Source organism: Linderina pennispora (genome assembly GCF_002104995.1).
Source record: "Linderina pennispora strain ATCC 12442 chromosome Unknown DL89scaffold_1, whole genome shotgun sequence".
NCBI classification, from domain to species: Eukaryota; Fungi; Kickxellomycota; class Kickxellomycetes; order Kickxellales; family Kickxellaceae; genus Linderina; species Linderina pennispora.
Genome location: NW_024468249.1, coordinates 1,384,533 through 1,403,952, shown reverse-complemented (window position 1 = coordinate 1,403,952; position 19,420 = coordinate 1,384,533). Strand labels below are relative to the sequence as shown.

At 55.9% G+C, this 19,420-nt stretch overlaps 9 protein-coding genes across 9 annotated transcripts; 6 read left to right on the top strand and 3 right to left on the bottom strand.

Moving 5' to 3' along the window:
• Window positions 1-1,180: 1,180 nt before the first annotated feature.
• DL89DRAFT_273675 (putative ribosomal protein L13) lies at window positions 1,181-1,893 on the top strand (the record flags this gene model as incomplete). The annotated part of the gene is made up of 2 exons (XM_040889094.1): window positions 1,181-1,414; window positions 1,507-1,893. 2 exons carry the CDS (start codon window positions 1,181-1,183, stop codon window positions 1,891-1,893), a joined length of 621 nt encoding a protein of 206 aa, XP_040747376.1.
• A 166-nt stretch (window positions 1,894-2,059) lies between these two features.
• Window positions 2,060-5,061, bottom strand: DL89DRAFT_280633 (LMBR1-domain-containing protein). The gene is made up of 3 exons (XM_040889601.1): window positions 4,713-5,061; window positions 4,498-4,610; window positions 2,060-4,411 (listed from the first exon to the last, which is right to left on the bottom strand). Exons 1-3 carry the CDS (start codon window positions 4,881-4,883, stop codon window positions 2,140-2,142), a joined length of 2,556 nt encoding a protein of 851 aa, XP_040747375.1. The 5' UTR covers window positions 4,884-5,061; the 3' UTR covers window positions 2,060-2,139.
• A 494-nt stretch (window positions 5,062-5,555) lies between these two features.
• On the top strand, window positions 5,556-6,215 carry DL89DRAFT_289782 (uncharacterized protein; the record flags this gene model as incomplete). Its single annotated transcript, XM_040890002.1, has 1 exon — window positions 5,556-6,215. One exon carries the CDS (start codon window positions 5,556-5,558, stop codon window positions 6,213-6,215), a length of 660 nt encoding a protein of 219 aa, XP_040747374.1.
• Window positions 6,216-6,241: 26 nt separating this feature from the next.
• DL89DRAFT_264113 (actin-like ATPase domain-containing protein) lies at window positions 6,242-9,047 on the bottom strand. Its single transcript, XM_040886106.1, has 7 exons — window positions 8,912-9,047; window positions 8,150-8,889; window positions 8,016-8,106; window positions 7,559-7,962; window positions 7,211-7,523; window positions 6,831-7,169; window positions 6,242-6,706 (listed from the first exon to the last, which is right to left on the bottom strand). The coding sequence occupies exons 1-7, from the start codon at window positions 8,996-8,998 to the stop codon at window positions 6,308-6,310; spliced, it is 2,373 nt and encodes a 790-aa protein (XP_040747373.1). The 5' UTR covers window positions 8,999-9,047; the 3' UTR covers window positions 6,242-6,307.
• Window positions 9,048-10,708: 1,661 nt separating this feature from the next.
• On the top strand, window positions 10,709-11,928 carry DL89DRAFT_11075 (uncharacterized protein). Its single transcript, XM_040883102.1, has one exon. The coding sequence runs from the start codon at window positions 10,971-10,973 to the stop codon at window positions 11,883-11,885; it is 915 nt and encodes a 304-aa protein (XP_040747372.1). The 5' UTR covers window positions 10,709-10,970; the 3' UTR covers window positions 11,886-11,928.
• An 8-nt stretch (window positions 11,929-11,936) lies between these two features.
• Window positions 11,937-12,777, bottom strand: DL89DRAFT_264111 (DNA glycosylase). The gene has a single exon (XM_040886105.1). The coding sequence runs from the start codon at window positions 12,746-12,748 to the stop codon at window positions 11,972-11,974; it is 777 nt and encodes a 258-aa protein (XP_040747371.1). The 5' UTR covers window positions 12,749-12,777; the 3' UTR covers window positions 11,937-11,971.
• Window positions 12,778-12,927: 150 nt separating this feature from the next.
• DL89DRAFT_264109 (indigoidine synthase A like protein) lies at window positions 12,928-14,113 on the top strand. The gene has a single exon (XM_040886104.1). It carries the CDS (start codon window positions 13,062-13,064, stop codon window positions 14,046-14,048), a length of 987 nt encoding a protein of 328 aa, XP_040747370.1. The 5' UTR covers window positions 12,928-13,061; the 3' UTR covers window positions 14,049-14,113.
• A 1,626-nt stretch (window positions 14,114-15,739) lies between these two features.
• Window positions 15,740-16,321, top strand: DL89DRAFT_10833 (uncharacterized protein). Its single transcript, XM_040883072.1, has one exon. The coding sequence runs from the start codon at window positions 15,900-15,902 to the stop codon at window positions 16,194-16,196; it is 297 nt and encodes a 98-aa protein (XP_040747369.1). The 5' UTR covers window positions 15,740-15,899; the 3' UTR covers window positions 16,197-16,321.
• A 345-nt stretch (window positions 16,322-16,666) lies between these two features.
• Window positions 16,667-18,162, top strand: DL89DRAFT_264107 (uncharacterized protein). Its single transcript, XM_040886103.1, has 4 exons — window positions 16,667-16,780; window positions 16,806-16,891; window positions 16,915-17,702; window positions 17,783-18,162. Exons 1-4 carry the CDS (start codon window positions 16,672-16,674, stop codon window positions 18,123-18,125), a joined length of 1,326 nt encoding a protein of 441 aa, XP_040747368.1. The 5' UTR covers window positions 16,667-16,671; the 3' UTR covers window positions 18,126-18,162.
• The last annotated feature ends 1,258 nt before the right edge of the window (window positions 18,163-19,420 follow it).

The following is a 19,420-nucleotide window of genomic DNA, read 5'->3' as shown; positions in this document are numbered from 1 at the left end:
CTCACGCTCGTGTACATAACCAGCAATGTTGGGAACTGTGTCATCCCCAAGGTCGTGGATAGAACTTAAGACTCATGTAGTGATCGCTGAATGCCGACAGGTCCGAATTACGTTCTCCTCCGTATACTCGATCTGTATCGATACATTTCATACCCGAACCATGCTTCGTGGAAAAGTAGATGGTGACACGCACTGCGCCACGCTCGGCACACCCTAGGAACCGGACCATATAGGCATACTTTGGCGTAATGCTCCACAGGCTCCTAAACATAGTTGGTGCATGGAGCACATGAAGAAACTTGGCGATATCGATGAGCACGATTGCAGGAAGTCTTTGGGCAGGACTAAGGCTATGCAGGTGAGCCGGAGGGGTTGGGTGCAAGGGCCATTTTCGAGAATAGGAAGGTTGTGGGGGTGCATTGGAAGCATGTAGGCAAAGCAGCGCATTTATATGGCTGGCAGCCGGCTAAGCATGCACTTGTGTCAAAGGCACTACATTCGCATTTGTCTTAACCTCATATGGATCGATGAATCGGAGCAAAGTGCGGTGGCATTGATGATGGCAAATTGGACCATCGGACAGCACAGAAGGACTGCGGCTGCCAAAGCGAAATCAACAGATCGCAATCCTCCACCAGAAATCAGCATGCCATACACTAAGATGTAATCACCCAATCAGTTCTCGGTGAAAAAACGGCTTTGGCTGGGTCAGGCGCAAAACAGACGGGCTTCGCGGTAACATCGATCACACCCTTTTCCTCCATCGTTTCATTCATCTTAACGAAAGAAAGACGAGGTACGAGTCGATATTTTGCGCGCATCCATCATCGCATCCACGGGGCTGAGAATCGTACCACCAGCAGCAATCAAAAATTGAGGAGCAGCGAGACGCAATTGAGACAAAATCCTATAATTTCCGTAGCGGATGCGAAATTCCGGGGTTCAAGCATTCGCTGGTGCCGTCTAGTGGTGCTAGCAGAATGCAGGCTATATTGAGGAACCCTTTAGAGTCGCAGGGCTGGCCGTCGCGGAATGGACCTTGTTAGACTGCTGCTGGTGGTGGACCGCGTTGATGCTGGCGCTTGAGAAACTGGGCTGTAGTTCCTAGGAAAACGCTCCACCCCCAAAAGTACCACACCGCTAATCTCTGAAGCCCTGTATTGATCACCTTGTGTAGACCATGCTTACCAAACAGATTGCCAGTGCTCACCTGCGCAAGGAGTGGGACCTTAGGATTAAGACCCACTTCAACCAGCCGGGACAGAAGCTCCGCCGCCGTCGCGCTCGCTTCGCCAAGGCTGCTAAGATCGCCCCGCGCCCGATCGAGGCTCTGCGCCCTGTTGTCCGTTGCCCGACCGTGAAGTACAACCGCAAGGTTCGTGCTGGCCGTGGTTTCACCAAGGAGGAGCTCAAGGTAAGGATCGATGGACATGGGTCAGCGAGAACGAGCGTACATGGTACGGGCAATATTGTGTACTGAATGATTTCTGTTTTTCTACCTTTTAGGCTGCTGGCCTTACCGCCAAGTACGCTGCCACTGTTGGCATCGCTGTCGACTACCGCCGCCGCAACCGCAGCGAGGAGTCGCTGTCGGCCAACGTTGAGCGCCTGAAGGCCTACGTCGCCAAGCTCGTCGTCCTGCCCCGCAACGCCAAGAAGCGCTCTGCTGAGGACGTCGAGGCTTACAAGAACGCCGTCCAGGCCCGTGGTCAGGCTGTTCCCATCACCGACGGCTACGTCGCTGAGGCTCCCCGCGCCGTCACCGCCGAGGAGAAGAAGGCCAAGGCTTTCGTCACCCTGCGCGAGGCTCGTGGTGTCTACAAGGTCCGCGGTATCGTCGAGAAGCGCAAGGCTCTTCTTGCTGAGGAGGCTGCCAACAAGGCCAAGAAGTAAACACCTTCGAAATAAAATAACATTTAGCTGTTTTAAAGAGGGGCTGTCTTTCTTTCCTACGTCACCAATATTGAGCAGCATGTGCAAGAAAACGGAACTGTGATCCGGCGATATGCGACCGCGAACATGCCATGTGTGGGAGTACATGATGGTGGTGGTGGTGGTGGTGATGGCGTGGTAATATTACACATTAGCGGTGAGAGAGAGGAAAGTGATTGAAAAAAGAACGCGGAAAAGCTGGCCGTCCTACGTGCGGCGACGCTGGCTATGTTGTGAGGGCTGTGGTGGTGCATCGGACAGAGCATGCCGGCGGAGCTGGCGTGAAGACGCCGAATCCGAGGGGTCGATCCACGGATTGGACGGGTTCCTTGGGCTAGACGGCGAGTGGACCATGTTGCGCGAGCGAGACACCGGGCGCTGTATATGCGAGCGTGTGCCGTTGGTTTGTCTGATGGGCGAGAGCGCTGCCGCGTTGTGGTTGCTGACAGCCGAGCTTAGCGAGGTGTACGACGCACCGCGTCCACGCGCGCCCTCGCCCCTGGTCAGCACCAGTGGATGCAGCGACGGCAGGCTATCCGAGCCCTGTCTATAATGGCTGCGCTGGGCACCGACGGCTCCGTACTGCTGGTGCCGCTGCACCACGCCTGGCAGATCAGGGCTTGGCGACCTGAGTGCTGTCAGCGCATCGTCGCTGGCATAGTTGAATCGTGCCGTGTTGCGCAGCCTTGACGCAGGCACCCGGGCAGCTCTGCCTCCGTTTGCAATTCTCCGTGGCGGTATGCTGCCGGAACCAGGTAGCCACCGCCCGAAGCGAGCCGCCAGACCAGTTGGCTTCTGTGTGGCATTTGGCGGCTGCGACCGGCCGCTGCCTTCAGAGTCGCTGACATCGCCGTTATCATCAGTATCGTCTTCATTGCTGCCGCTGGTGCGGGCGCCATGCAGGAACGTGTCAGGCAGGAATGGTGACTGCGAGCCGTCGTCTGTGAGCTGCTCCAGCGACGGTCTTCCCAAATGCCATTCACGCGGGTCCCGCACGCCGTTTTCCAGAGGCACGTCGGCAGTTGCGCTGGCAGACGAAATGTGACCGCGGAAGTTGCTTACATGGATGTCGCTTGTGGGTGAGTACCTGCGCAGGACGCTATGTGAATTGCCTTCCCGGCGCTCAGCTGTCCGACGGGCTTCCAGGATCAGCGCACGGCCTTCCTCGTATGGCAGGGCCAATGGTCCGACCTCTGCTTCTTCGTCGTCGTTACCGGTGCGCACACCGGGGGAGGCAATCCGGCTGATGCTAAAATACTCGACAACACGGCCGTGTACGTTGAAGAAGGCTAGGGTGGCCGGAATCATAATCAGTACAGGGATGGCGCGGTTGGATTGCTCGCCAAGCACTGGCACAAGGTCAATGCGGCCCATGAACTGCGCAAACTCGGTCTCGTCTAGGCCGCCTGCCATGGTCAGGAAATTGTAGCACAGTGGGAACATCAGGCGGCACAGGTACGCGCCGCAAAACAGCAGGCTGCGCTCGTTGGTGTGGTGGTGGGCCTCGAGCGAGTACACATTGAAGATCCTGAGTTGCATCACCGAGCTGTACGCACACAGCGACATGTACGCGATCAGCACAATGCTTGTGATCTCAATGGCAAAGTACGTGAGTCCCAGTGAGCGCAGCACATGGTGCACGATCGACAGATGCGGGGTGGTGACATTGAACGTGACCTCGGACCAAAGCACCGATATGCTCAAAACTGCTGCGCTTAGCGATAGCGCGCGGAAGACCAGCGGGCGGAAGATAATGTACCACCACCACATCAGCGATCGGTACAGCGGGCTCCACTCGTTCCACGGGCGCAGATTCGACTCGATCTGGCGATTCGGGTTAACCCTGGATGCCAGTGCGTCCTGCAGGAAAAACGCGCGCTTCGCAGAGCTCCTCCACCGCCACCGGTCGCGCTCATCCCTAAGCACAGCCTGCTTGACGCGGTTATGCAGCTGCGCCAGGTACGCCTCGGTAATGGCCTCTGGCACCCTCGCCACAGACGCCTGTGGCGCCCTCTCCCCGAGCCTCGGGCATTTCTTCAAGATTGTCTCCACGCACGGCCGCAAATCGTCTGCTTGGTTGATGCGCCGTGCCACCATGTTGACCTCGTTGACAATATCGGCCAGTTCGAGCTCGGCATCATATGCCTTGTCCTTGTATGCCATTGCGCGACGCTCGATCTTTTGCAGCTCTCGCTTCATATCGCCGCGATGCCAGAGCCTGCGTGGAATCGACACAAGGCCGAAGCCCATGAACAGAATGACTAGCGCTAGACCCCAGAAGTTGGCCGCGGCCATGAGGAATGCCATCAGATCTGCGCCAAAAAACTGCCGGGTCACAGCAATGTACCCGATTACTACCAAGCCAATCAGGCCGCTGACTCCATAGAACTGCAGGTTGCTCCATGCGGACTCGCGCAGGCGGTCGCGGAACGTGAATGCACCAGAGTCCACATACGACATGATGAGCGGGATCACAAGCCTACAGCGCGCTCGGGATTAATTAATGCATGGTGTGGTCAAGTGGTGGGTGACGAGCATCGAACAGGGATTTCAAAAATCGCTTACCATGTCAGCAAGTACATTGTCCAGTACAAGACCCACCACATCTGCCGCGTAAGCCGGTCGCTAATGTACCCCATGGGCTCGTCGCAGTTTGCCGAGCACCCGCGGTACAGCGTCTACATGGTTATCACCCTTGGGCGTTGGTTAGCTGACAGGCTGTTTCAATGCCTTCCTCATGTGGGCTGTCCTGCCGAAGGCCTGTTGTCTTGTCTACTTACCGAGCTGAAGTCGAAGGGCAGAATGAAGACAATTGTGAATGGCAGGTACCAGCTGGTTACAGCCGCCACCTGCACATACCACGCACACCGCTTGCGGTCCCCATACAGGTGCAGCAGCCGTAGAATGACCGCCAGGCTGGCCAGGCCACAGAGCAACAGCGGCCAGAGCATTATATCGCTTTTTCTTTATCGTATGCCCAGTAATGCGGACGGGTTCTATATGAAATGCGTCAGCGCGAAAAGAGTCGTCTCGTTTGCCAGTGAAACAGTGATAGAGAGGGAGGAGTGTAAATTAATAGCAGGGCGGTTTGTCTAAATACGATAAAAAAAAGAGCGGAGGGCAAGGAAGAGGGAGGGGAAGGGTGTAGTGTCTTGGCCGAGCTGGCCGCTCCTTTGCAGCACGCTTTATTTTGGAGTGAGGTGTGGTTTTTCACGCGTGAGTGGGCTGCATTTAATTTCTAGACTATACCACTGTTGCGGGGGCCGAAATGGCGTGGACCATCGATTTTGTTCCCAGCCAGCCAATTTTGGATGCTGCTTATTGCAAACGGTCCCGCCGAAAAAAAGGGGCCGAGTCGCCAGAATGCGGGCCTGTCAAAAAGCTGAACTCGCATGCGCGGTATTGAGAGCAACTCCTGGGCCAGCGCCTAAAAGCAGGGAAAGGAGGCCTGGGCAGTAAGCGGATACGAACATGTGTGGCAGTAGAGCCGAATATAACAGGATGGCTGAGGGCCCGTCCACAAACTGCATTCTATAGGGAATTGACAGCTTGTTCAGCGGCATTGCGCGCCTTTAGCCGCCTCCCTTTCAGCTCTCTCAATGTACATTTATTAGTATCAAAATATGTGCTCATCCGAAGGATCTCGCGACACCGTCCAGACATCATGCAAAGCGCTGTCAAAGCCAACAGCGACGCTTCTGACACCCGACGGCGGAGTGCTGGCCACACGCGTGCACTACGAGACACTCAACGACGCACTGTTTCTCCTCAAAGCGACACTGTTCGCGTCAGTGCTCTGTCTGCTGGCATTTGTAATACTCTCTCTGGCGTCAGCAAACGTAGACATCCGGCTCGGCATGCTGGCGGTGACGACATACCCGAAGCTGCTGTTTTCATCGCCCGTGTGGTCATCGACCTCGGTGTTTGCCGCAATCCAGGTTGTGTGGTTCCTGGTGTACTGCCTGTTTTCGCATATCATCCGGCTGCACTTCAATACTGCAGACCCGCCGCGCGACTGGGACGATCGGAATGGCGAATGGTGTGTTGTGGAATTGGATGTGAGGCTTGGAAACAAGCCTACCGAGGTGGCGGAGTGCGAGGTGGAGCAGGAGGATGGCGAGTTCCGATCGGCGGCGGACCAGTGGAAGCTGTGTGTGCTGCCGACGCAGCAGCAGTCGCTGTTTGCGGGTGTGCCGGTGCAGATTGCGCTGCTGACGCCCGATCCCGAGCTGTTAGCGTGGAAGAGGAGAGAAAAGACGAGGCGAGCTGCGGGATCGGCGTGAGGTTTCTACCACGAGAATGGCTAAGTGTTTCAAATGAGATTTTATAAATGGGTACGAACAGGTGTATCGGATAAAAGAGGGGAGAGGGCACTTTAGAGTTCGTCGTGCTGGTTCTGCTGATCGTTGTCATCGGCCTGGACAGGCTCCTCAGCAGCGCCTGCATCTTGTGCGGCAGGCTCTGTCTGCTCCTCGGCATTAGCCTTTGCCTCCTCTCCATCCTCGTCGACAGTCGTCTCGACCTTGATCTTCTTGACCTTCTTGGCGATCAGTCGGGCCAAGCTGCGCTCAATGGCCAGCGCCTTGGCATCCATGGCATCGGTGGTCAGCACCGGATCTTCGTGAGCATGGAGGGCCTCCTGCTTGGCCACCATCTGATCGAGCCACGAGGCAGTGGAATCCAAAGTGTCCTCCAGGTCCTCCAGCAGATCAGCCACAGGCTCGAGTTCCTGCGCCGTGTACTCGTTGCGGTAGACAGTGGTCAGGTTCTCGGCCTGTGTGATGATGGCACGCAAGGGCACTGATGTGCTCAGGGCGCTTCTTGTTCTGGGCAAGACGGAGCAAGATCGGCTGCTCGAGATCAGCCAAAGCACTCAAATGCTTCTGGATCTCGTTCACAGATGCCTTCTCGGCGTAGTCCTCGAGCCACTCGGACGCATCCTGTACGGCAGTCAGCAGCGCCTCACGCTGGGCCTCGGTGGTGACGCTGGCGACATCGTCTTCTTCGATGGTGTCACGCAGATGGTAGATAAGGGATTCAAGCTCGTTGGTGGCTCTGTGGTGGGCAATGCGGGCAGAGTCGCTATCATCCATGCGCCTGAGCAACGCGCGCGAGGACTTGAGAGACGAGTTGGAGAGTTTCCGGATGCCGTGGTAGTCGACAGAAAGCTCCAGAGGCACCACTTCAAGAATGTGTTCTGGCTGGGCAGTGGGCTTGGCGCGCAGCTTGGTCTTGGTCTTTGGGCTTAGATTTGGGCTTGGTAGCAGTGGAGTCAGACTCGAGCCCAGTCCTCAGTAGCGGTCTTCTCGGCCTCCGACGCCGACGAAGCCTCAGCCTCAATGGATGCAGACTCCTGGGTCCAAAGCTCCAGGTCAGCGACATACTCGGCATGCTTCGGGTTGGTGACATTGAACAGAGCCTCGGCCTTGGAGACCTCGAACACGCCAAACTCGTTGGCCTGCACTGTGATTTTGACCTCGGGGACCTCGTTCACAGGGCTCTTTCCCTTGAGCTTACCCTTAGCACCGGCGACGCCCGAGACAGTAGCTGTGGCGAGCTTTGACCACGAGTCGTCAGGCCGCCCCCGACACCTTGGATTCGAATGCAATTTCCATGTCGGACGCACGCGACTCGCGGAATCAGGCGGCGAGCCCCGATGGCAGCGTAGTCCGGATACAGGTATGCGGTGTCATACTTGGTACTGCCTAGCATCGTCTTTTGCTCGGTCGCATGTGTCGAGCGCACAGCGAATGGCATGGCATCGCGCAGACGCACATCGCGCACGCGGAACTGGCTGCTGAGTGTGGCAGCCTTGAACACAGCACCCATGACGCTGGCCTCTTCAGCATTGACGTTCTTGGACAGCTTGTCGGCGCCAAAGGCATCGGCCAGGGCCTGCTGCACGAAGGGCACACGGGTGCCGCCGCCGACAAGCACGATCGAGTCGATCTGGTCCAGCGTCGTGTTGGCAGCCTTGAGGGCCTCATCAATCGGGCCACGGATGCGCGAGACCAGGTGCTTGGAGGCGCTCTCCAGGATCGGCGCGGGTGATCCTTGGTTGTAAAGTCAATCCCCTGGTGGACGCCCTCGATGGAGGCATCGGTCTCGACGTTAGCGCTGAGGATAGCCTTGACGCGCTTTGCCTCCTTCAGCAGGCGGTTCATGGCGCGGGCACTCTGGGTAATGTCAGAGGTTTCCGGGATGACTCTTTGCAAACTTTTGGGCAAGCAGGTCGCGCAGAATAAAGTCAAGTTGCTGGCCGCCGAGGCTGGTGTCCGAGGCGTGGGCGCTGACATTGACGATGGTTGACTTCTTCGACGCCTTGGTGAGCTTTGACGAGGCACGCACGTGGAAGCCAGCGACGGTTGCCACAGTCTTGCCAGCCCCCATGTCGTAGAACACATGCTTCTCGGCCTTCTGGAACTCGCGGTTCATGCCGTAGTTGAGTGCCACAGCGCTGCCGTCGTTGACCATGGCTAGAACGCGGAAGCCGGCGATATTTGCAGCATCCAGCATCGCCAGGCGCTGTGATTGCGTGAAGAACGACGGGATAGTGAGCACAACATCCTTGACCTCAATGCCCTCGCTCTCCTTGACCAGCTGCTTAGCGTGCTGCAGCTGCATGGCCACGATGTCCTGGACCGTCAGGGTCTCGTTCGCCAGAGCGCCATACTGGAACGCTACCGTGCCCTGCTCGGGTTCTTTTACCATCTTGTTGGAAAACTGCTTGCGGTACTCGGCAGCATCCTCGGAATCGTACGGAAGGCCCAGGAGGTTGCGCACTGCGAAGAACGAGTTCTCGGGGAACCGTGACGAAATGGAAATTGCGTCGGCACCAAATGTCCGCTCCAGACCGTTGACTGTGACCACCGATGCGGTTTTGCGCTTGGCGTCGCGGTTCAGCACCAGATCCAGGGGCCGTCCCGGGTTGGCCAATCGCGATCGTAAACCACTCGGCTCCAAAATCAATGCCCAGCACTGCGGCGTGCACGGTTGTTGCCAGTGAGGCGAGCAAGGCCAGCAGCAGTATGCATAGGCGCTTCACAGGTAAAGTTGCTCGGCTCATCACTTCCAATTCTCTAATTTCTGTTTTGCAGTGATGATAGGAATTGAAACACAAAAAGAAAGGTAAAATAGGAGGGGTAGCATATACGCAGCTGCTGGGCTTTATTTTGCGGGTGTTCGGCCAGTCCCTGGCGATGAACCACGGCTTTAGCAGCCGCTAGCCTGTCGTGGCAAGACAACGCATAGGGCTGGGATGTGTGGCAAACCGATCACGTGGCGATTTCCTGATTGATCGCAAAGCCTACCCAGATCTGGCTGCTGTGTCGTCACTGAGCGAGGGGCGGGGCTGTGCGCGCTGCCTGGTTCTACACAAGCAGCAGCAGCTCAGGCCGTCCTCCTTCCCCTTTGCGCAGTCAAACCGGTTTTCACATGGCAGGCCGTGGGACGCTTGGTCAAGCAATAACCGCACAGGTTTTGGCGGTTATTGTCTGGCATTGGCGGGCCATTGTATTTTTGCACTGGGGGCAGTACAGCCAGCCAGGCACATACGCTGGCTCTGCAGCGACACCGCCGGTCTGGGTGAGGAAGTGGTGGCCTTTTAAACCCCCTCCCGAGACAAGGCGAGTTCATGCATGGTTCCAGCAGGCAAATCAATTCTTCGCACCACAATCGCACACACTCTTCTCATGCAACCTTCAAGATCGCCGTCGCTCTTCGCACTTGCCCTCGCTGCTGCAGCGGCTCTCATGGTGCCCGTGGACGCCCAATGGCTTGGTGCTGGCATGGGAGTGGGCATGTACGGGGGGCATGTACGGGCATGTACGGGGGCATGTACATGTATGGCAACCCGGGCGGGATAATGTTCACCGGGCTTGGGCATGGCGTCATTCAGGGGGCATCGACCAGCGGCGCCATCATCCGGGGCCCCTCAGGCATGATCGTGGCCGGCCCGCAATCCGCTGGCTCCATCTACTTCTGAGCGACACCGGGGGAGGGGAAGGATAGTACACAGCAGAATGATACGACCAACGTTTCCATTTTTCAGTAATAATAATGCCACTAATTGTCTCCAGCGAGCGACGGCAGCCGGCCGCCAACCGCAAAACCGCAGCTGCTCACGCGGGCAGCTGCAGAGAGCGGTGCGAGCCAGCGGCCAGAGTGATATACGGGTGTTGATGCTGCGTCGCCGAGCCGGGTTAGGCAACAGCAAAATTTTTTTGGGGAAGGGGCGCAAGGAACTATAGAATGGAAAATGGACTGGCAGCAGCTCCCCAACAACTGATCTCGAGCCGTCATGAAAAATTTTTTCGTGGGCCGCTGGTATAAAAGCGCGGCAGGCCTCCAGACCGGGCTGGTTCTTTCTCTGCATTTGCTGCTTTCTAAAATCTCGTAAAAAGACAACAACAGGTAAGGACTTGGCTCGCACCCGCAGATACGCTTGGCTGGATATTTTGCTCGATGGCGAATCCATCGAGTATTATTTCCCAGGCGCATCCATTTCAACCACATCTATCCCCGCGCATCCGCAACACTGGTCTAACACGCCTGCACGTCCTCTGCGTAGATCACCATGGGTAAGGAGAAGAACCATATTAACGTCGTCGTCATCGGTCACGTCGATTCCGGCAAGTCCACCACTACCGGTCACCTCATCTACAAGTGCGGTGGTATCGACAAGCGTACCATTGAGAAGTTCGAGAAGGAGGCTGCTGAGCTCGGCAAGGGTTCGTTCAAGTACGCCTGGGTTCTTGACAAGCTGAAGGCTGAGCGCGAGCGTGGTATCACCATCGATATCGCTCTGTGGAAGTTCGAGACCCCCAAGTACTTCGTTACCGTCATTGACGCCCCGGGTCACCGTGATTTCATCAAGAACATGATCACCTGGTACCTCGCAGGCTGACTGCGCCATCCTCATCATTGCTGGTGGTGTTGGTGAGTTCGAGGCTGGTATCTCCAAGGATGGCCAGACCCGCGAGCACGCCCTGCTTGCCTTCACCCTCGGTGTCAAGCAGCTCATTGTTGCCGTCAACAAGATGGACTCGGTCAAGTACTCCGAGGACCGCTTCAAGGAGATCATCAAGGAGGTCGCCAACTTCATCAAGAAGGTCGGCTACAACCCCAAGACCGTTGCCTTCGTGCCCATCTCGGGCTGGGAGGGTGACAACATGATTGAGGCCTCGGCCAACATGCCGTGGTACAAGGGATGGGAGAAGGAGATCAAGGGCAACAAGGTCACCGGCAAGACCCTCGTCGACGCCATTGACGCCATTGAGCCCCCTGTCCGCCCCTCGGACAAGCCCCTGCGTCTTCCCCTCCAGGATGTGTACAAGATCGGTGGTATCGGTACCGTCCCTGTCGGCCGTGTCGAGACTGGTGTCATCAAGGCCGGTATGGTCGTCACCTTCGCCCCGGCTGGCGTGACCACTGAGGTCAAGTCCGTCGAGATGCACCACGAGGTCCTCACCGAGGGTGTCCCGGGTGACAACGTCGGTTTCAACGTCAAGAACGTCTCCGTCAAGGACATCCGCCGTGGTAACGTGTGCTCGGACTCGAAGAACGACCCCGCCAAGGAGGCCGCTTCCTTCACCGCCCAGGTCATCGTCCTCAACCACCCCGGACAGATCTCGGCTGGCTACGCCCCTGTGCTCGACTGCCACACTGCTCACATCGCCTGCCGCTTCGCTGAGCTCCAGCAGAAGATTGACCGCCGTACCGGTAAGGTCACTGAGGAGTCGCCCAAGTTCGTCAAGTCTGGTGACGCCGCCATCGTCAAGATGATCCCCTCGAAGCCCATGTGCGTTGAGGCCTTCACCCAGTACCCCCCTCTGGGTCGCTTCGCCGTCCGTGATATGCGCCAGACCGTTGCCGTCGGTGTCATCAAGGCCGTCGACAAGACCGAGAAGTCGGGCAAGACCACCAAGTCTGCTGCCAAGGCCGCCAAGAAGTAAATAGCTTCCTGACTGCTGACCATCGGTTTTCTTCCGCGCTCGCGTAGAGTTGTCGTTTTTTTGTCTTCAAAGAAATTAGATTGCCTCTAACGGGCCACAAAATATCTGGATCGTGTGCGCGGGCCAATGTCTTGCAGGTGCTCTGGGTCCGGCTCGATGCCGCTGCCGGCACAGTCGCGGATGTACTTGAGCTGCCTGAAGAACAGCAGCTTCTCCGCGTTCTGGTACGCCGCCGTGCGTCCGCTGGTCGACGGCATGGCGAACAGGTACGCGAACTTGCCCTGCTCCAGCTTGCCTGGCTGCAGCGGCGGACAGCTGGCTGTCGCGCTGCTGTCGAATTCGTAGACCTCGCGCTGCAGCCCCAGCTCGAATTGCTTTGCATTCGCAAAGACCTGGTAAATGCCCTTGCCGACAAAGCACACGATCTTGGGCGGATTCGCAGTGATCTTGCGGCACAGCTCGGGCACTGCCTCGCGCATCTCCCTGGCGCTCAGGTCGCTGGTCGAGCGCGTGGTGCGCTGGACCAGGTTGACGATGGACATGTTCCACTTCTCGTGCAGCAGATGGCCCTGCTCCGGTGGGATGGGCTCCGGAATCAGATCAGACTCGAACAGTCCCTTCCAGAAGTAGTTCTGTGGGTTGCCAAAGTGCAGCTGCTTGTATCCGCTGGTGTACCCTGGGTTGATGCCCACAAACAGAATGTCCAAGCCCGGCCGGATCGTCTCGGGGACTGGCGCAAAGGCGGCCATCTCCTGCTCGTCGGCAGTGAGCCGGTGCTGCTTCTTCGTCTGCTTCTTCTCCGTCTGCTTCCTGGCTGGTGGCTGGTGACTCTTTCTGGCGCGGGCTCTCGTTACAGGGGGCATGGGTTGTGCTTAATGGATGGTGTTTAATGGATGGTGTTTAATGGATGGTGTTTGATGGATGGTGTTTGATGGATGGTGTTTGGAGGTCAGTGGAGTGGATCGCCAGCTGCTATTCATTTCACACGCGATTGAACGATAGCCTCCTTTTTTTTTTTTTTGCTGTCCACGGACTAGGGGCGCCGCCACTCGAGGCAGGATCCACATTCGAATCAGCCAGCCATGGCGGCGAGGCTATAAAAGCCAGCGGCTTCAGCAGGCACCCCTTTCTCCTCTACAACGCTCCGCTTCTAGCCTACACATCTACCCCTCTACTATGAGCGCACTGACTGGAATTGCCAAAGCGTCGATTCGTCGACTGCACACGCGACAGCTCACGAGCTATATCCGGCTCTCGCCACGGGTCAGCGAGGCGCTCAAGAACAACGAGCCTGTGGTTGCGCTCGAGTCAACCATTATCAGCCATGGTATGCCGTACCCGCAGAACGTCACCACCGCGCAGCAGGTCGAGAGGATTGTCTCCGAGTACGGCTCGGTTCCCGCCACTATCGCCCTGATCGACGGCAAGATCCACGTGGGGCTGACCAACGACGAGCTCGAGCGCCTCGGCAAGAGCGGCAAATCGGCTGTGAAGACATCGCGGCGTGATATGGCAGCCGTGCTGAGCCAGAAGGTGCTCGGTGCAACCACAGTGTCGGCGACCATGATAGCAGCCCACATGGCTGGGATCCCGATCTTTGCCACCGGCGGAATCGGCGGCGTGCATCGGGGCGCCGAATCCACAATGGATATCAGCGCCGATCTGACGGAGCTCGGCAAGACACCGGTCACTGTGGTGTGTGCAGGCGCCAAGTCTATCCTGGATCTGCCCAAGACGCTGGAGTTTCTGGAGACCCAAGGCGTGCCGGTGGTGGCCTACGGCGAGAGCGACGAATTCCCGGCGTTCTTCAGTCCGCGCAGCGGCCTGCGTGCGCCGTGGAACATGCAGACGCCTGAGGAGGTCGCCAGGATGACGAAGACGGCGTTGGAGCTGGGTCTGAGCACAGGCCAGGTCATTGCCGTGCCCATTCCCGAGGCCTTTGCTGAGCAGAGTGCCGAAATCGAGCGGGCGATCGAGCGGGCCGTAGGCGAGGCCGAGGAGCAGGGCGTAAAGGGCAAGGAGAGCACCCCATTCCTGCTTAAGCGCGTGGTCGAGCTGACTGCTGGTGCCTCACTAACGGCGAACATTGCGCTGGTCAAGAATAACGCCCGCGTCGGCAGCCAAATCGCAAAGTCGCTGGCTACCTATGATGCCGGTGAGTAGCAAATTTGTCTGACAAGTCCTTTATAGCTGTCGGCTACACCGACGATTAATAAGACGAGCATGGGTATTAAGTGGCATCGACATGTGTAGGGAAGGCTTGGTAGCCGGCGCAGCTACTCGACAGCAGCGAGGCGGTCCGAAGTACTCTGGAACGCACGGCAGGCGGCCCCTGGTGGTGGTTGGCGGGTCTGCCATCGACGTTATGTCGCGGATCGACACTAGCCTAAAGGATACGCCCATTTCCTCGTCGTCCTACCCGGGAGCTGTGCATACCTAGCGTTGGCGGTGTTGGCCAGAACATGGCACGTGCCGCGCACTACCTGGGCGCCGACACCGTCTTGATCTCAGCTATTGGCCACGACACGTACGGCAGCAACCATCAAGGCAGCCCTCGACGACATCGGCATGGATACGGCCTTTCTGCAGTACCCGGGCAATCAGGCGCGTACCGCCGTCTACAACGCCATCCACAAACCCGATGGCGATCTTCTAGCGGCTGTTGCCGACATGGATATTAACGGCATGGTATCTGCACACCAGATTGAAGAGGCGTTCCGCAAGCTGGCACCTGGTGTTGTTCGCCCTTGACGGCAATATCTCGGTGCTGGCCATCTTCAAACTCGATCGTTTGGTCGTATCTGTACAAGAGCTGCGTCGTGTTCGAAGCCCACCTCGGTGCCCAAGTGCTCGGCACTTCTAAATGCCTTGTCGTTCATTAAGCGGTCTGGGACGATCAGCGATATTGCCAGCCGCGTGCACATCATCACACCCAATAGCCTGGAGTTAGCGCGTATGGCTACAGTAGCGCTGGAGTTGGACGCTGGTGGAAACCGCCCCACTGGCACAAACCGTCCAAGGGTACGCTGATACCCTGTATTCGCTGAAGGCCGAAGATATCGGCCATGCGCTGACGCTGTTCCCGCTGTTCCCCATTCAAATTGTCAAGCTGGGAGAGAAGGGCGTCATGCTCGTCAGCCCATCACCGGCTGACCCCGCAAAGCCGCTGCTTCGCCATATCCGTCCTCTGAAGCCCAGCCTGGTCATAAACAGCAACGGCGCCGGCGATAGTCTGGTGGGAGCCGTTTTGGCCTTCGCTCTATAACTTGCCGGTCACGATTGGCGCCGAGAGGCTGCGTGGAGATTGATCCCGGAGGTCCTAGGATCGGATTGTGAATCGCGCACAGAAGGCATCTATCCTGTCGCTGGAATCAGCAAATGCTATCAGCGAGAAGCTGGTGCCTGCATTGCTTGAGGAGGATTAGGCAGATATGAATATATCGTACACTGGTGCGTGGCTGTGATGCATGTGGGTATGCTGCTGTAGTCAACAATAGGACCCATCAAAGGCAGGCTAGAGCTTTGGCGTCAGCCTCGAGTATAAAAAGGCACTGCCAGTTCTGCACCCCTCCGTCAGCTCCCAGATCAAGCAGAAAGTTTCTCGTTTATAATGTTGCGCCCACCTTTCAACACAATATTGCATCAAACCAGCCCCGAAAACGGACGACTCCCTGAGGTAGTCTTTTACCTCCATCCTCACATATGTGAATATCGGCAACTCCCAGCTGTTCCCGTGGCAATACCAAGACCGCCCCCTATGGCATGCGGTGAAGGACTGTATCTGTAGAAATTGGCTCACTGGGGCTCTGCGCTTGGAATACGCAGATGCTTATTTAGATTGCCATCTTTCACCAATGCACTCCCATCCTACACGTGCATCAGGAGCTGGCTACATTTCAAAGATACACGACCTGCAGCGCGTACTGAAAGTTGGCTATGGAGAATTTGTTTCTCATCTAACAATCTGCATTCCGACTGTGCACTTTCTTGGTCGTTCCCGTGTTTGCCGACAAGATGGCGCTGCTGACTCAGAATAGCGGCAGCTACATATCACAGATTACTATTGAGATACGCGACACGAGCGAGGTATGCGATAATGGTGGTTCATACGAAGTAAGAGTTCAAACGGTATATCCCATGGTGAACTCGTTTATCCTCGTGTTGGTTGGATTTGCACCAAATGCCGAGCTGTACAGGGTTTCCAGCAGCACACCCACCGACGCAAGCGTAACATACAAAATGTCCAGGCTGCTGGTGAACATGCTCAAGCAGCATAGGTATATCAGTGGCGCCAGTGGTTTTTCTGAATGACAGTCAAGGGGCACAGAGGTGGAGACACATGGGCTCAGGATTAGCATACTCTTGTGACGACTATACGGAGTGGCCGCCACTCTCATAGGGGCGTTTGTGTTTGGTATTCTTGAGAATCAATGTCATTTCCAACATTTAGCAATTGCGTCGTGCTTGTGTTGACACTGGAAGAGTATATTATGAAATATGTAGTGTATTGTCTACCATCCTTACAATAGCCCTGGACGCGTTGTCTGACGTATTAAATGGATGTGTTATTTTCCTGCCTGCATGGCTTTTGCATGGCAAATACTTTGGACAATCTCAAGCGATATGTTTACATTTGGAGTTTTACGTGCAAACTGCCATCGGCGGTTCTCACTGACTTGGTTGACTCATCCCTTGCTCCTCTTCTTCCTTAAATATTTAAAGTGCCAAGGTGCCTTTGCGAATACGGCATCCTCCAGCATTCAAAATCAATATTTACTCCTTCAATATGGATTCTCTTGCAGCGAACGTCGAAACAAAGTCATACAAGTTCGGGAAGCTGGATGCAATTATTTCTATCTTGAGAGCTCGGATGGTGTGCTTCTATGAAAATCATGGTTCTTCCAGCACCTTTATGCCTAGCGACAAGCTCAAGGAGGGGTTCTCATAGGACATTAGTCAAGTTCCCTTGGCTACTTGGGCACCTTAAGCAAACGCGCGATGGGACTGTTGGAAGTCGCGGTCGATAAAGGGCAACCTAAATATGCCTATTTACCGCGAGAAGCAATCCGATGTGCACTTTTCTGATATCAAGTCGGCAGCCTACAACCCAGAGACGTGGCCAAGCGATCTAATCTCCACTAACAGCATTACATGTCCAGAGAAGGACACGGGGGTAATCAAACTCGTTAATGTCCACGTCGTGCGTTTGAAGGGGAACAGCGGAATGATAATTTCGGCAGGCTTTTGCCATGGCGTTGCTGACGGTACCAGCTGCTTTACGTTTCTCAACCGCTGGGCGGATGAGACACGCATGCTCATCACTGGTGACCCGCTGGAAGAGGTCGAGTACTGCTTTGATCCTGCTCTGCTGCTCCAGTATCTACCCAGTGAGCGCACACCACTCAGTGAGACGACGAAGGAGGTGCTTTCCCTGAACTCGCGCATAGGTAATTTCATTATGCGACTGTCGCCAACAGCCCGCGGGAAGTTGCTGAATTTTATTGACAGCAAGACTCCACTACATGGCCATCTCTTCCGCATCTCGCACAAGGCGCTTGATGAATTACGCAGCCAAGTTCTTGAGTGTATGCCGCCTGGGTCCCGCGTATCCGACAATGACCTTCTGGTTGCCACCGCCTACAAGGTCCACGGACAGGCCGAGCTAGAAGCCGCAAGCAACAGCAAGGGGTTGTTTGCCCGACTATTCCAATGCAGAACAAGAGCCCAAGGGGAGCACTGCCTTTTGACCAACTTCAACGTCACCGGTCTACTAGGAATGGGTAATCTGAACTACGTAGGGAATCCGCTGATGGGAGAGTACATTACGAATCCAATGGGCCACGCGCAGGTCCCGCTCACTGCCCAGACAATTGCAGACATAGCTGGTCAAGGTACAGGTCAGCAACATCCAACATATCGCCGCCATATGTTGCAGAGTACATGGACACCTTTAATGCACCAAGCTGCAAACTGGGCACATTCACTGCTCTAACTACGCATTACAATGTCTTTACCACCACATCGAACGTCAGACGCTTAAAGATGTATGACGCCGATTTTGGCAGCGGCGTGCAGGCGTTTACGACGGTTCCCCCCGATTACGGAGCAGGTGTATTCCTTTTCATGCCGTCACCATCAGCAAGCAAGGATATTATTGTCAATGTGTCTGCGTCGCCAGCGGTAATGGACTGCATCCTGAAAAACAGGCATTGGATGGAGCTTGCAGAGTTTGTTTACTAAGTAATGGAGACACCAAGATTATCGAAATATACTTGCTGTGAAGCATGATCATGAAATACGGCCATGGGTTGGGTAAATGACGAGACGCCTATCTCAGTGCTATTAATACAGTACAGGGCTGTCATAAGCAGGAGGTGAGAGAAAGGGAGGCGCCTTTGACAACTAGTCCAAGTACAGGGCCGCAGGGATAGGTCGCAGACATCAGCGGAGACTCGCTCACAATCGCGCCTCCTTTGTCTAGTTTTGTGTGTTGTGAAACAAAATCGTCTGTCTATAATTGACTTTGGATGATATTGGGTCTGCAGCCACAAGGTAGTTTCTGTTCAGATACTATAGACTGCGGCCAGGATTGTCCCCAGTGTCTCGGATTGTGGAAGCCAGATGTCAGATCACTTGTACTTGACAAGCAGCTCGGACTTAGGAGTCTGCTGCGGCCCAGATCGAGTATCTAAGAGATAAACATTATTTCTCTGTAGCAACAGCTGCGTATAAAAAGGGACTATACCGTCGTCTCGCCCTTCTGTTCTTTATCATAGACTCCGGCATTACAGTAACATGGACTACCTGCGCGACAGCATCGAATCAGCGACCTATCGCACTAAGTGTGCTGGACGAAGCTGTATCGTATGCGTATATCCGGCACGTAAACTTCTACAGCAACAGCATGGGCTCCAGGGACTTTATGGCCAAGGACAAGGTCGAGCAGGCATTCTACCGGACACTCGTGCATTTCCCGCCATTTCTCGGCGACATCACGCAGACAAGCACAAATAGACTGCAAGTTGTAGTTGACAAGGACAACCTCAACATCCCAAAGTACCTAGAGTCGCAATCGGGCGTACACTTTAGCGACATTGAGTCAGCCGGGTACCACCAAGATACCTGGCCAAGAAACCTGGCGACAGCCGGCAAGATTCCGTCGCCGGATCCCTGCTACAGGTCGGATCAAGCTCATTGATATTCACGTTATGCGGCTGAAGGAGAACAGCGGCGTGATCATTTCCACAGCCTTTGCCCATGTAATCACAGGATGGCTACGGGTGCTTCGAGTTCCTGAACCGGTGGGCAGACGAGGCGCGTGCATTGATCAGCGGTCGAGCCGGCAGAGCAAATCACGTATTGCTTTGATCGCTCGGTGGTCCACCAGCATTTGCCTGAAGAGAATGTGCCGGTCAAAAAAGAGGTCAGCGATATGTATTTGGGCGACTCATGGACATCGCGGCTTCCTGACATGGCTGTCGACCGGAGACACGCGGCAAGATCATGAGCTATCTGGATAGCATGGCGCCGATGGA